The sequence below is a fragment of the Grampus griseus genome, assembly GCF_964374135.1.
Source record: "Grampus griseus genome assembly, chromosome: 11".
Taxonomy (NCBI): domain Eukaryota; kingdom Metazoa; phylum Chordata; class Mammalia; order Artiodactyla; family Delphinidae; genus Grampus; species Grampus griseus.
This window is the reverse complement of record NC_139005.1, coordinates 2,628,638-2,642,996: the sequence shown is the minus strand read 5'-3', so window position 1 is coordinate 2,642,996 and position 14,359 is coordinate 2,628,638. Positions and strand designations below refer to the sequence as shown.

The window sequence follows — 14,359 nt, the reverse complement described above, 5'->3', positions numbered from 1 at the left end:
TAAAGAGAAGGAACTGGGAATTGTGAGTCTAAGAAAAACAGAGAGTATGGTGTCAGATGCTTAGAAAAGAAAGTCTCTCAGGAAGGAAAGCATGGTCAACCAGCAAAACGCTCTTATGACATGGGCTTAAGACAACACAACTGATACTGGATTTCATGGTTGATAATCTTGGTAAAAAACATTTTAGATACACAGCCATCGCCAAATCACAAAAACACACCACAAACTATCAGAAGATTACTAACTATGCAGATTCATGTATTTGATACTTTTGAGATTTTACATATTCATTAAACCATGAGGACCCTGGTAATTTCAGAGTTCTGCATTTTTAAAAGTTCATGAACTAGTAATCACTGATACATTCAGATTCCTTTAACTAATTTTTTACATTTCAATTACATCTAAATTAAACGGAGGGTCTGGCTTAAAATTAATATAGAAAAAAATATTCTAAACTAGGCTTAGTTCCAGAATTCTAAAGGGGGAATCAAAGACTAAGAATGAAGCCAAGAGTTCTTATTGCCTACTAAAAATCCTTAAATAGCAGCACTTATTTGAGAAAAGAAACAAACAGAACAAAAAAACGAATCTCGACACACTATTCTCTTTACCCAAAACAGGAGCCCATACTACAAAGGATATTACCCAGAAAAGAATGTGATACTCCACCTTTACTTGTCGAGCTTGGCTGATGACACATGGAAGACTAAAAAGCTGTTGGACAAAGGCCTTCAACTCTTCCACTGTCAGTTTGGTCCGAGTCCTCCCACTATCTGGGCTCTGCCTGATGTGAAATAATATTGAGACGTAAGTAAGAAAAATTCACAGTCATTCCCATATCAAAGGGGTTTCTAGTCTCTTTAGAATTCTAACCCAAGAAATCCCAGAATACTAGTGTTTGAGGGATTTCACTGCAATGGTGATCACTTCCAAATTAAGTGTTCAGCTCTTCGGGTAATGACTCAAAGATTCAACTCTCCAAGTTACAGTTCCTCCAATCTCACAAGTATTAAACATTTCAAACATTTAATAAATTCCTCACAGTAAAATGTTAAGTTCACTGATAAAACTAAATCTTCTACCTCAAGAAACTTAAGATATAGAACAAAGACCTTTAAAACCTGGCTTAGGAGACTATAAACCCTCAGAAACTGATTCAAAACTATGTCAGTATGTGCATTTTTCTAAGAAAAGGGTCTTTAAGCTTTCGCCAGATCCTCCAAGGGGGTCAGTGACCCAATGACAGGTGAAGAGTCACTGATCGATGTTGCTAAGAAAAGTTCTCTGATAAAACAGAATATAAAAAAACATATAAAGTAATTAGAGACCCAATGTGAACTGCTATAGAAGAAGGCATTCAGATACAAGAAACGTGCTGGAATTACTAAGAAACAATACCACAGGGAATTAAACACACGTGAATTACATGAAATTAAGGGCACATACTTCCAGCTCTGTAACAACAGCCTCCCCGGCACCCAGGTTACTCTTTGCTGCCACCTGCCTTCAGCCTGGAGTATCGTTTATTTACAAATGCTTAGTGCACACCTACGCAGTGCTAGGCATTCTTCAAAGCACAGCAATAAGAAAAAGGATGAAAATCCCCAACATTCTATTCTAGCATACCTTCTAGTGGGGCTGGGAAAGGAAGAAGGAGATAAGATAATAGATAAGTAAATTCGTCTATCAGGAGGTGACAGGGACAGAAGAAAAACAAAGCAGGAAAGAAGAATAAAAGGCTGCAATTTTACAGGGGTTATCAGAGAAGGCCTCTCCAAGAATGCAACATCTGTAAAAGACATGAAAGAAGTGAGGGAATAAGCCACCTGGGTATCAGGGGAAGAGAACTCCAAGCAGAGCCAAGAGCAAGCATGAAGGCCTTAAGCAGGAAGACACTGGTGTGTATGAAGAACAGAGGGAGAGGGTTCAGGGTGGAGCAAGAAAGAAGGGAGAGCAGGAGACATAGTTAGGGCATTACTGGGGGAGGGAAAACACGGCCTCAAAAGACAGGGCAGGGCCTCACAGGCCAGTTAAGACTTTGCCTTTATTCTGGTCAAAACAAAACAAAACAGAAAACCACTGGAGAACTCAGCTCTTCTTAGTCTTACCTGTGCTTCTGCTTTTTGCTCAGAAGCAGCTGAGCCACAGAAGCACAGGTCTCAGCTTCTTTTACAGCATCCCTGAGTTTTCGAAAGAGATCATTTTCTGGATATTTCCTATCCTCAGCATCTTCCAGCATTACTCGTAATTCAATCAAATCTGTAAAAATAAATTAAAAGCCATATACCATGACCACAGAAAATAAAAAACCATTCACCAACCAATTAGCAGAAACACACCACAGCTGTGAAAATCTCACCAATACATAATACTTTTGCTTATGACCAGGTGCTCATTTCTAATCCTTATAGACAATTTCTCTTTCTCAATAAGCCTTTAATGTTAGTCCACTGGTAACAATGGGGTTCCCAAAAATATATGATACATCTACTGCAAGTTAGCTATTTGTCCCATTTTACATCAACTTTTTCACTTAAAAGAAGATTCTCAAACAGGAAATTAATTCTGTAGTGAACCAACCCATTAGTCTCAAATCTCATATGAAGCCTAGGATTTTTCCTTCCTGGAGGAAAACAAAACAACGCCTCTTGCAAAGTGACAACCATTTCAGTGTGTGCTTAGAAAGGAAGAAACGTAACCTTTCTTGTGGTTGAAGTTGGCAGCTAATGCTTCTGTAACACGACTGACCCAAGTGTCATACGACTGTGCCCTGACTTTCACACCATACAGCAGAGAAGGGAGGTCCTCTAATGGGTAGCGATATCTGAAAAAAAAAAAAAACACCACACAAGAAAATAAAAACTTCCAAAAACCAACAACTTTAAAATAAATTAAAATTGACATACAATCAGCTTAAGGAAAGTAAAATGGCCAGGGGAATGGGGTTTTGGTATATTACATAAAGAGAAAATCTAAGAAGCCCACAGAGTTTTAATTCAGGGAGAGACAAGGAACATGTGAAATCAACTTGATAAAACAACTAACTTTAGGTGCCAAGTTTAGGGCCAACTTTAATGGGCTGGTCCTCAAGCAAGGAGGCAAACAGACAAGAGGTTACCAGTCCAAACACAGGGAAGGGCTTTACAAAGGACAGTACTGACATTAATTTTAAAAGACGGTAACAGAAGTTTTACAAGAAGCTTCTGGATACCTAAGACATTTTTTCTGCATGGGGCAGGGGCACAGATCAGTTGGATGGTAGAGACACACAAGCCGCTCAGGATTACAGGAACACGTGAGAGCAGAGAGAAAACAGGTGGTTCTGCATGCTGAACACTGTCGCTCATCATCGGGAACAAGTTCAAACACCTCTTCTTCCGACATCAGGACGCCCTGAAATACAATTGATGTCACTACATCAAGTCTTTCCAGTCTTTCGAGCATCAGAGAACTTCAGTTGTTAAATTTTTTTCTACTCTGACAATATAAACATGGGAGGTACAATGGCACATCATCAAAATACTTTCTAAAAACACCACCAATTTTTTTTTTATGAGCAAGACTAAACCTTGGTGTCTAAGAATGCACATGTGACTGAGGAAACATTTTTAAATGCAAGAAATGATTACTACAAATGTTAAAAATCATTTTTTGAGGGAAGGAAAGGAATCTATAATTGGGAGGTACTTTGAAGATGGCTGACAGATTTTTTTTGCACAGTAAGCCAATATTTTTGTATTTACTAGTATTATTGTCTAATATGTTTTGCCCTAAAGGCCTTTTTGTATATACAATTTTTAAAGGTTACACTCTATTTATAGTTATTACAAAATATTGGCTAGCTGATAAAAGTTCTATTTCCTGACCATACTGTGATGACAACAAAGTTTACTACATAATAATTCACGAAGTTCTTGTTTGTCTTATGTGGTTTTGTTTCCTATATAAAATAAGAAAAAGATCAATCGAAAATAAAAATTACTGTCCCCAGGGACAATATACCCTTGAACCAGAAATATTAGTAATCTATAATCTAAAAATAACACTGATCAAACATATGCAAGGATAAAGAAATGTAAAATTAAACTATGCAAATCTAAATATAATCTACTTCAAAAAGGCATCGAAAAGAAAGCTAATCTTTTTTAACAAATTTTATTCTATTTTTTTTTTTGGCCGCCCTACTGCAGCTTGCAGGATCTTAGTTCCCCGACCAGGGATTGAACTCTGGGGCCTCAGCAGTGAGAGTGCGAAGTCCTATCACTGGACCACCAGGGAATTCCCAAGAAAGTTAATCTTTTCTATACAGAATGGATAAACAACAAGATCCTACTGTATAGAACAAAGAACTATATTCAATATCCTGTGATAAACCATAATGTAAAAAAGTATATATGTAAAACTGAATCACTCTGCCATATAGCAGAAATTAACAACATTGTAAATCAACTATATGTCAATAAATAAATATCAAAGTTGAAAAAAAAAGCTTATCAAATTCAGCATGCCACTTTAAGAAAGTAAAGGCACTGAAGTGCATTTTACAAAGACTTCCACTTAATAGACAAGGGGTTCCGTTTACAGTTTCTACTTACTTGAGCGAGGTACTTACACACCAGTAAATAAAGAAGTAAATCTGGCGGAAGGTAAATGCTGTGTATCATATCCCTTCCAACTTAAGAGCTTAACAAATACCAGCATATTAACAGATCAGAGACGTTTTACAGTAAAGAATTCCAGTCATTGTGCTTCCCTGGTGGCGCAGTGGTTGAGAGTCCGCCTGCCGATGCAGGGGACACGGGCTCGTGCCCCGGTCCGGGAGGATCCCACATGCCGCGGAGCGGCTGGGCCCGTGAGCCATGGCCGCTAAGCCTGCGCGTCCGGAGCCTGTGCTCCACAACGGGAGAGGCCACGACAGTGAGAGGCCCGTGTAACGCAAAAAAAAAAAAAAAGAATTCCATTCATTTTATCTTGGTTCTTTGAAAAATTCAATAAAATTGATAAGCCTCTAGCCAGGCTAACTAATAAAAGAGAACATCACAGATGCCATGGACATTAAAAGGATAATAAAGGAATACTAAGAACAACTCTATGCCCACCAATTCCTTGAAAGACACAAGCTGTCAAAACCTACACAAGAAGAAATAGACAACCTGAATAGGTCTGTATCTAGAAAGAAATTCAAACAATAATTAATAACCTCCAAAAACAGAAAGCACTGGACCCAGACAGGTTCACTGGTGAATTCTACCAAAGATTTATGGAAGAAATTATACCAATTCTCTATAATCTCTTTCAGAGGATGGAAGAAGAGGGACTATTTCTTAACTCATTCTCTGAGGCCAAGCATTACCTTAATACCAAAACCAGACAAAAACATCACAAGTAAAGAAAACTACAGGCCAATATCTCTTGTGAACACAGATGCAAAAATGCTCAATAAAATGTACGCAAATTGAATCCAACACTGTATATACACCACAATCAAGTGGGATTCACCCCAGGTATGCAACACTGGTTCAACGTTCAAAAATCAATTAAAGTAATCCTACTGATAGGCTTCAGAAGAAAAATCACTTGATCACATCAATAAATGCAGAAAAAACATTTAACAAAACCCAACTCCTATAGCTGGTAAAAACTCTCAATAAACTAGAAATAGAGTGGAACTTCTTCAACCTGATAAAGAGTATCTATTAAAAAAAACCTATAGGGCTTCCCTGGTGGCACAGTGGTTGAGAGTCCGCCTGCCGATGCAGGGGACACGGGTTCGTGCCCTGGTCTGGGAAGATCCCACATGCCGCGGAGCAGCTGGGCCCGTGAGCCATGGCCACTGAGCCTGCGCGTCTGGAGCCTGTGCTCCGCAATGGGAGAGGCCACAACAGTGAGAGGCCCGCATACCACAAAAACAAAACAAAACAAAACAAAAAAAACCTGTAGTTAACATTATATTTAACGAGAAACTTTCCCACTAACATCAGGTACAAGGCAAGGACGTCCTCTCCCATCACTCCTTTTTAACATCGTTCTGGAAGTCTTAGCTAAGCAATAAGACAAGGAAAGGAAATAAAAGGTATACAGATTGGGAAGAAAGAAACAAAACCATCTTTGTTCACAGATGACAAAATCATCTATGTAGAAAGTCTGAAAGTATCAACAAAAACACTCTTAATATAAACAATTACAGCTAGGTTACAGGATAAAGGTTAATATACAAAAGTCAATTTCTGGGCTTCCCTGGTGGCGCAGTGGTTGAGAGTCCGCCTGCCAATGCAGGGGACACGGGTTCGTGCCCCGGTCCGGGAAGATCCCATATGCTGCGGAGCGGCTGAGCCCGTGAGCCATGGCCGCTGAGCCTGCGCGTCCGGAGCCTGTGCTCCGCAACGGGAGAGGCCACAGCAGTGAGAGGCCCGTGTACCGCAAAAAAAAAAAAAAAAAAAAAAAGTCAGTTTCTTTCCTATATACCAGCAATGAACAAGTGGAATGTGAAATTAAAAACATAATGCCATTTACATTAGCACCCCTAAAAATGAAATACAGTTGATCCTTGGACAACACAGGTTTGAACTCTGTGGATCCACTTACATTCGGATTTTTTTTCAATAGTAAATACTACAGTACTGTACAGTCTGTGGTTGGCTAAATCTACAGATGCAGAACCATGTGTGCAAAAGAACAGCATATACAGAGGGCTGACCATAAATTTTTTTAAGTTATTTTATTTTATTTATTTATCTTTTGGCTGCATTGGGTCTTCATTGCTGTGCGTGGGATTTCTCTCTAGTTGTGGCAAGTGGGGGCCACTCTTTGTTGCAGTGCGTGGGCTTCTCATTGCGGTGGCTTCTCTTGTTGTGGAGCATAGGCTCTAGGCACGCAGGCTTCAGTAGCTACAGCACGTGGGCTCAGTAGTTGCAACACGCAGGCCCTAGAGTGCGCAGGCTTCAGTAGTTGTGGCTCACGGTCTCAGTAGTTGTGGCTCGCAGGCTCTTGGGTGTGCGGGCTTCGGTAGTTGTGGCATGCGGGCTCAGTAGTTGTGCCTTGCAGGCTCTAGGGTGAGCGGGCTTCAGTAGTTGTGGTGCAAAGGCTTAGTTGCTCTGTGGCATGTGGGATCTTCCCGGACGAGGGCTCAAACCCATGTCCCCGCATTGGCAGGCAGATTCTTAACCACTGCGCCACCAGGGAAGGCCCTGACTATAAATTCTATGTGGATTTTCAATTCAGTGGAGGGTTGCCACCCCTAACCCCCACATTGTTCAAGGTTTAACTGTACTAAGGTATTGAACAAAATATGTACAAGGAAGAAAACTACAAAACTAATGAATGAAATCAAAGAACTAAGTAAATGGAGAGATATTCCACGTTCACAGATAGAGAAACTCAATACTGTCAAGATGTCACTTATTCCCAACTTAAATCTGTAGATTCAGTGCAATCCCAATCAAAATTCCAGCAAGTTATTTTATGGATATTGACAAACTAATTCTAAAATTTATATAGAAAGGCAAAAGACCCATAATATCCAACTCAACACTGAAGAAGAACAAAGCTGGAGGACTGACACTACTCAACTTCAAGACTTACTATAAAAACTACAGTAGTAACCAAGACAATGTGGTGGTATTAATGAAAAAATAGACAAATAGATCAATGGAACAGAATAGAGAGCCCACAAACAGTTGAAAGATTACGTCCACACAATAACCTGCACACACATGTTTACAGCAGCTTTATTCATATTACCAAAACGTGGAGGCAATCGATGTCCTTCAGTAGGTGAATGGTTAAATAAACCACCCAGACAACGAATTATTATTCAGTGCCAAAAAGAAATGAGGTATTGAGCCATGAAAAGACACAGAAGAACCTTAAACACATATTACTAAGTGAAAGAAGGCATTCAGAAAAGGCGACATACTGTATATCAACTATATGACAATCTGGAAAAGGCAAAACTATAGATAGTGAAAAGATCAGTGTTTGCCAGGGGTCTGGGGGGCAGAGAAGATAAACAGGGAAGTGAAAATACTCTGTATGATACCTTAATGATGGATACATGTCATTATATATTCATCCAAAGCCATAAAATACACAACACTAAGAGTGAACCATAATATAAACTATGGATTTGGGGTGATTATGATGCGTCAGTGTAGGTTCATCAATTATAAAAAACGTCCCTCTCTGGTGGGGGATACAGGTAACACAGGAGGCTGTGCATGGGTGGGGCAGGGGATAAATGGGAACTCTCCGGACCTTCTCTCTCTTTGTTATAAACTTAAAACACTCTAAAAAAAAAAGTCTTGTTAAAACAAATAATAAAATACAAAAGGTTAATAAAAAAACATGATCAGGGCTTTCCTGGTGGCACAGTGGTTAAGAATCTGCCTGCCAGTGCAGGGGACACAGGTTCAAGCCCTGGCCCAGGAGGATCCCACATGCCGCGGAGCAACTAGGCCTGTGCGCCACAACTACAGAGCCTGAGCTCTAGAGCCCGCGAAACACAACTACCGAGCCCGTGTGCCACAACTACTGAGCCTGCGCTCTAGAGCCCGCAAGCCACAACTACTGAGCCCGCGTGACACAACTACTGAAGCTTGCACGCCTGGAGCCCGTGCTCCACAACAAGAGAGGCCATGACAGTGAGAAGCCCTCGCACTGCAACGAAGAGTGGCCCCTGCTCACCGCAACTGGAGAAAGCCTGCGCACAGCACCGAAGACCCAACACAGACAAAAATAAATAAATAATTTATTTAAAACAAATAAATAAATGAACATAATCAAAACAAGGCTTTAAGAATACAGGTATAAAGTGAGAATAGTAACTATCAGGCATATGTTAACATATCCCCAAAATGTAAAAAAAAAATGTTTTAAGAAGATGCATTTGCATCTTACTCTTGTTTCTTTCCCAGGTAATTCAAGTAAATAGAAAAAGAAAGCTAACCATTTAGCAAGTATTCTTATTTCTAAGTCAACTTAAATTCTTAAAAATAACCAGCATTTAAATATTTTGTAATAATAGTATTTATATCATTTCTAAAATGTATAGTTTTATATTTTCTTTTATAGATTTTTCCCCCCATTTGTGCCAATGAGCAGAGTAGTTAAATTGCATCAGCTTTACTTTTCAGATCCAAATTGCTAGTCCACTGTATTCTTCCTTAGCTTAACACTATTTTCACTGTCTTAAGACTCTTCAGGTCTAGGGCTTCCCTGGTGGTGCAGTGGTTAAGAATCTGCCTGCCAATGCAGGGGACACGGGTTCGAGCCCTGGTCCAGGAAGATCCCACATGCCACGGAGCAACTAAGCCCGTGCTCCACAATTACTGAGCCTGTGCTCTAGAGCCCGCGAGCCACAACTACTGAGCCTACGCACCTAGAGCCCGTGCTCTGCAACAAGAGAAGCCACCGCAATGAGAAGCCCATGCACCATAAGGAAGAGTAGCCACCACTCGCTGCAACTAGAGAAAGCCCGTGCACAGCAACGAAGACCCAACGCAGCCAAAAATAAATAAATTTATTTAAAAAAAAAAGAAAGAAAGAAAGTGGACTCTACGAGAGCAGGAGGAAGCATGGTACAAACCCAGCGAGGCTACCTATGTAGGGAGGGTTAGGGAAAATGGGCCTAGATGTGGCTGAAGACACAGATTTTCTCATTTACTACCCATTTCAATATGATCAATGTTTAGTTTATTCTAAGCATTCAAAATCCCAACACTGGGTTATTCGGTCCTTCTTATAGTCATTAAAAACTTAGAATGCAGGTAAACACAGATTGATTAACTCTGACAGTCTGCAATCACCAGAAACATAATTTTTATTCAATTACAAAGCTGAGAGAGAAAAAAATTTTTGAATTTTCTTGCTTAAAGAAGTAATACTATATGTAGGAGATTTTAAAAAATACATACATACCTAAGAAATTCTACCTGATAGGACTGCATTTTTAAAACTCTGGAGATGAAGACATCAAGATTCCTAAAACTTTTTCAACTTAAAGAAACCAAAACGGCAAGTACAGAAGTGGGAAATCTTCTCCAAACCAGTAATTTTTGCGTTCAACTTCTAAAGGGATCAAAGATGAAAATGGATTCTTTCCACTGGTTTAAATTTTGGTATATCCCGTGAGCAGTATCAACTACAGGAAACGTACTCAGCAAACTCACCATCTGCATAACAGACTCCCTTAACCGTGTCTCCTCTTCAGTCAGGAGAGTCAACTCCTTGCACACCATGGCGGCAAGCCCCACGTCCAAGCATTCCGGATCTGCTGCCATCTTGAAAATTAGTTCCTCGTGCGAGAAGACACAATGGCGCCTCAGCCTACGGTAATGACTGACACACTGACGGCCAATGGGCAACTGAAAACAAGATTCTCAAATTAAATTACTTGCTTATAACACATTCCAGAACAGAACCACTACTTGCCCCCCAGATCCTCTCTTTTATTATAAAGAACAGAGAATAACAACGTCCATTTGAACATAAGAGGTAACTGTAAGTATTAAACCCTTACCGCCCAGCAAGAATTTCAAAGGCCTTCCCACAGGAAATTCCCATAATGTGAGATGTTGAGCTTCTGGCCTAAGCTGATTTTCTACTCATTATGTACCTCAAGAAGTATGAGTTCCTTGATATATAAATGAGGCAGCAAACTCTTTTAGACCAGTCTAGTATGAGACCACTCTTATAGGAAAAAGAAAAAAATTTTTCAGGCTATCAAGGGATAACTGGACATATTCAGCATTGATGTTTCCACAGAACAAACAACAGATGCTACTATCAATACAAGGTAGGGAGGGAGGGAGGGGAAGAAAGCACTACTTAAGCAGTTCACATGGACTAACTTTATTTTTTATAAGGACCAAAGCAAAAGACAATTTAGATTTCAGCATCTAGAGATTATTTTTAAAACTACCAGTCTGGCCTAAAGAGAATTCAAAGTGAAACCATGAGATTATATACTTTAATTTTCCTAAGTGAAATAAATCACTAAATGATCACTGTTCATAAATCAACAGCAACACTTTTTAAGATAACTTCTGAAAATCTATCAAGCTTTAAAACAAATTGATACTAGCTATGCTACACAAACTCTCTCTCTCCAGCTTCTTTCCTTCCCTCAAGTGGAAAAACCCGGGTGTCTGAAGTTTTGGTTTGTATTTGAAAACCATAATATAAAACAGAAAAAATTAGAAAGTGGACCTTTAAGAACACCTTTTAGAGCTCGCCTCCATTCTGAGAAAGGCAGAAGGGAATCACAGGAATCAGAGTTCCAGAGTACAAGACTATCTCTGAATCAAGCATTATTTCCGGACTCTTCCGAAGAAACAATCTTTCCCAAGAAAATATATATACTGAGCCTATGATTGGCGACTATCTTGTCTAATAACAATATACAATTCTTTCATTTCTTAATTCTCAGAAATTTACTCTTTAAACATTTCTCAAATACTTAAAACAAGAGCAAGAAGAAAAACAAAACTGTAGGATTTGCAGTTTTTAATTATTATTGATACAATATACAAGGAAGCCACATAAAATACAACTGATTGTCCATTGTGGCTTATAAAAATCAGTACCATCACTTCATTCCAGATACAAAGCTGCTTTTACTTTTCATTTATATCACCCTTCTCTCACAAATATCATCTCACTTGTTTGAGGTTAAGTGAACCTTAGCATCTTTACACAGTAGGTAAAAAAAAATTAGGACCAGTGAAACTGAAAGTGCTGTCCCGGGACTTCCCTGGTGACGAAGTGGTTAAGAATCCACCTGCCAAGGCAGGGGACACGGGTTCAAGCCCTCGTCCGGGAAGATCCCACATGCCGTGGAGCAACTAAGCCCATGCACCACAACTACTGAGCCTGTGCTCTAGAGCCCGCAAGCCACGACTACTGAGCCTGTGCACCTAGAGCCCATGCTCCGCAACAAGAAGCCTGCGCACCACAACCAAGAGTAGCCCCCGCTCGCCACAACTAGAGAAAGCCTGCGTGCGGCAACAAAGACCCAACAGAGCCAAAAAAATCCACAAAAAACAAAAAAACAAGAAGTGCTGCCCGGGCTTCCCTGGTGGCACAGTGGTTGAGAGTCCGCCTGCTGATGCAGGGGACACGGGCTCGTGCCCCGGTCCGGGAAGATCCCACGTGCCGCGGAGCGGCTGGGCCCGTGAGCCATGGCCGCTGAGCCTGCGCGTCCGGAGCCTGTGCTCCGCAACGGGAGAGGCCACAACAGTGAGAGGCCCACGTACAGCAAAAAAAAAAAAAAAAAAAAAAAAAAAAAAGTGCTGCCCAAGGGACTTTCCTGGTGGTCAAGTGGTTAGGACTCCATGCTTCCACGGCAGGGGCTGCGGGTTCGATTCCTGGTTGGGGCACTAAGAGCCCACATGCCACGTGGCACAGCCAAAAAAAAAAAAGTGCTGTCCAAGATCAAACATCAATAATAGTGATCACATTAAAGGCAGAAATCATCTCTAACTCATCTCTGAATCACCTCCATTTCCCACCCTACACCTACCTAGCCAAGGAACACCTAAATCATAAATACATAATACATGTTAGCTGAGGTTTTAAAATAGAGTTCAAGTCCAAGGCAAAGTCCTAACCTCAGTCTTGCTCCTGTTGCTTTCTAACAAGAAGTTTAGAATTACTAGGTCATGTAAGATTGTTCATTATACAATTTCATTCATTAGCCAAGGAAACAATATTGTTAATCATGAAATTTAACAAATTAAGGTGCCCACAGAAAATATAAGATCCAATATTACTAAAAAATATCCCCCCAAATGTCAGGAGAGGTGACAAAAAACAGCTTCACTGAAAGAAAAATAGAGTCAAAGAGTGTATGCTAGGGCTTCCCTGGTGGCGCAGTGGTTGAGAGTCCGCCTGCTCATGCAGGGGACACGGGTTCGTGCCCCGGTCCGGGAGGATCCCACATGCCGCGGAGCGGCTGGGCCCGTGAGCCATGGCCGCTGAGCCTGTGCGTCTGGAGCCTGTGCTCCGCGACAGGAGAAGCCACAACAGTGAGAGGCCCGCGTACCACAAAAAAAAAAAAAAAAAGAGTGTATGATAGGTTTGCAGTCTTTTCCCCACCGACATGACATAAAAATAACTAATTACTTTTTGATATCTACCTCATTTAAAAGCAAAATAGCAATCAATGGCAATACCATTTACACAAAAGTGCAGCCCACAGAGATCTCAATATTATAGCTGCCCTTTAAAATAAATTTTTTTAAAAGAATATAGAAAACATAAAATAGCAGGAAGAATAAAATCACCTAATTATCAGAAGGAAAAAAATAAAGGAATATTTTAACATAAATATCAGAACTGGATATTTTAAGATAAAAATCAGAGCTAGATATTTGTAAACGTGGTACAATTAATTCTTGAAAAGATGTGGTCACCCTTCTAAAATCCAAAAGCGCTCAGAGAAAACAAAGACTAGAGGAATTACATTCTCAGAAAAAGATTCAGAAAACATCAACTGCCCATTTAAAATTCAAATAAAATGAGAAAGTAGCAAATGAGAAGTAACGAACTATAAAATCTTCCAAATAAAAACTACCTGGAACTCTGTAAATGGCAAGAGACATTCCAGTTTCCACTGAAATATCCGTGGGCCCTCCCCTCCCCAGCTAAGCAAGCACAGCAATTAAGATGCATTTTCCGGGGCTGTAGACACAACAGCTACTTGCTATCGAACAGACCCAGTCAGCAGTACAGAAGTTCACAGCCTCAGCGAAGTTGTAGCCTTGATTAAATCCAGAGTGATAGGCCCGAGGAAACGTCACAACAAACTCGCCAGCACACTGATTCGTCCTATACACCTAAATGCAAATTGGGAACAGGGTACAAAAACAAAACAGAAGAAAAACAACAAAAAAGGGAAACATTTTATGTCAATTTCAGAAGCATTTTTCAAACTTTAAAACAATAAAGCATTAACCTACACAGACCAGAAAACAGTATCAGGCTTGAAGCAGTAGTCAGTTTCACCTTCTTAAAATAGTCACTGTAAATTATAGTAATTCATGACAAGAGTTTACAGCCTAAAGAAATTTTCAAGGAGAAAATGCTGCTCTCATGAGCTACTAGTTTCCCAACCTAATAAAATTTTTACAGTTAAGAGAATTTTTCTTTTATTCCTTTCATTCCCGTGTTGTAAACAGTGGGAAAGGATGTAATTTCATCCTACTTTTGGATAATTTTTTCTGGAAACTAATTGATTAGCTCATATGTCATATGGAGAGACCCCCCAAATCAGTTTTCCTGAATCTCTTTGTTTTATGACAATACTATGTCTTCTGAAAAGTCCCAGATTCTGCATAAATTTACTCTTTAAAGACAGAGT

General features: G+C 40.0%; 1 protein-coding gene across 1 annotated transcript in view; it reads right to left on the bottom strand.

The window, feature by feature from the left end:
- The window catches only part of KDM5A (lysine demethylase 5A), a 78,695-nt gene that overhangs the window by 31,460 nt on the left and 32,876 nt on the right, over positions 1-14,359 (bottom strand). The window contains exons 13-18 of the mRNA XM_082665375.1: positions 13,716-13,835; positions 10,170-10,364; positions 3,215-3,396; positions 2,703-2,827; positions 2,112-2,262; positions 673-787 (exon numbers count right to left, since the gene is read on the bottom strand). Coding sequence (XP_082521501.1) covers positions 673-787; positions 2,112-2,262; positions 2,703-2,827; positions 3,215-3,396; positions 10,170-10,364; positions 13,716-13,835 — 888 coding nt within the window. The remainder of the gene's footprint in view (positions 1-672; positions 788-2,111; positions 2,263-2,702; positions 2,828-3,214; positions 3,397-10,169; positions 10,365-13,715; positions 13,836-14,359) is intronic.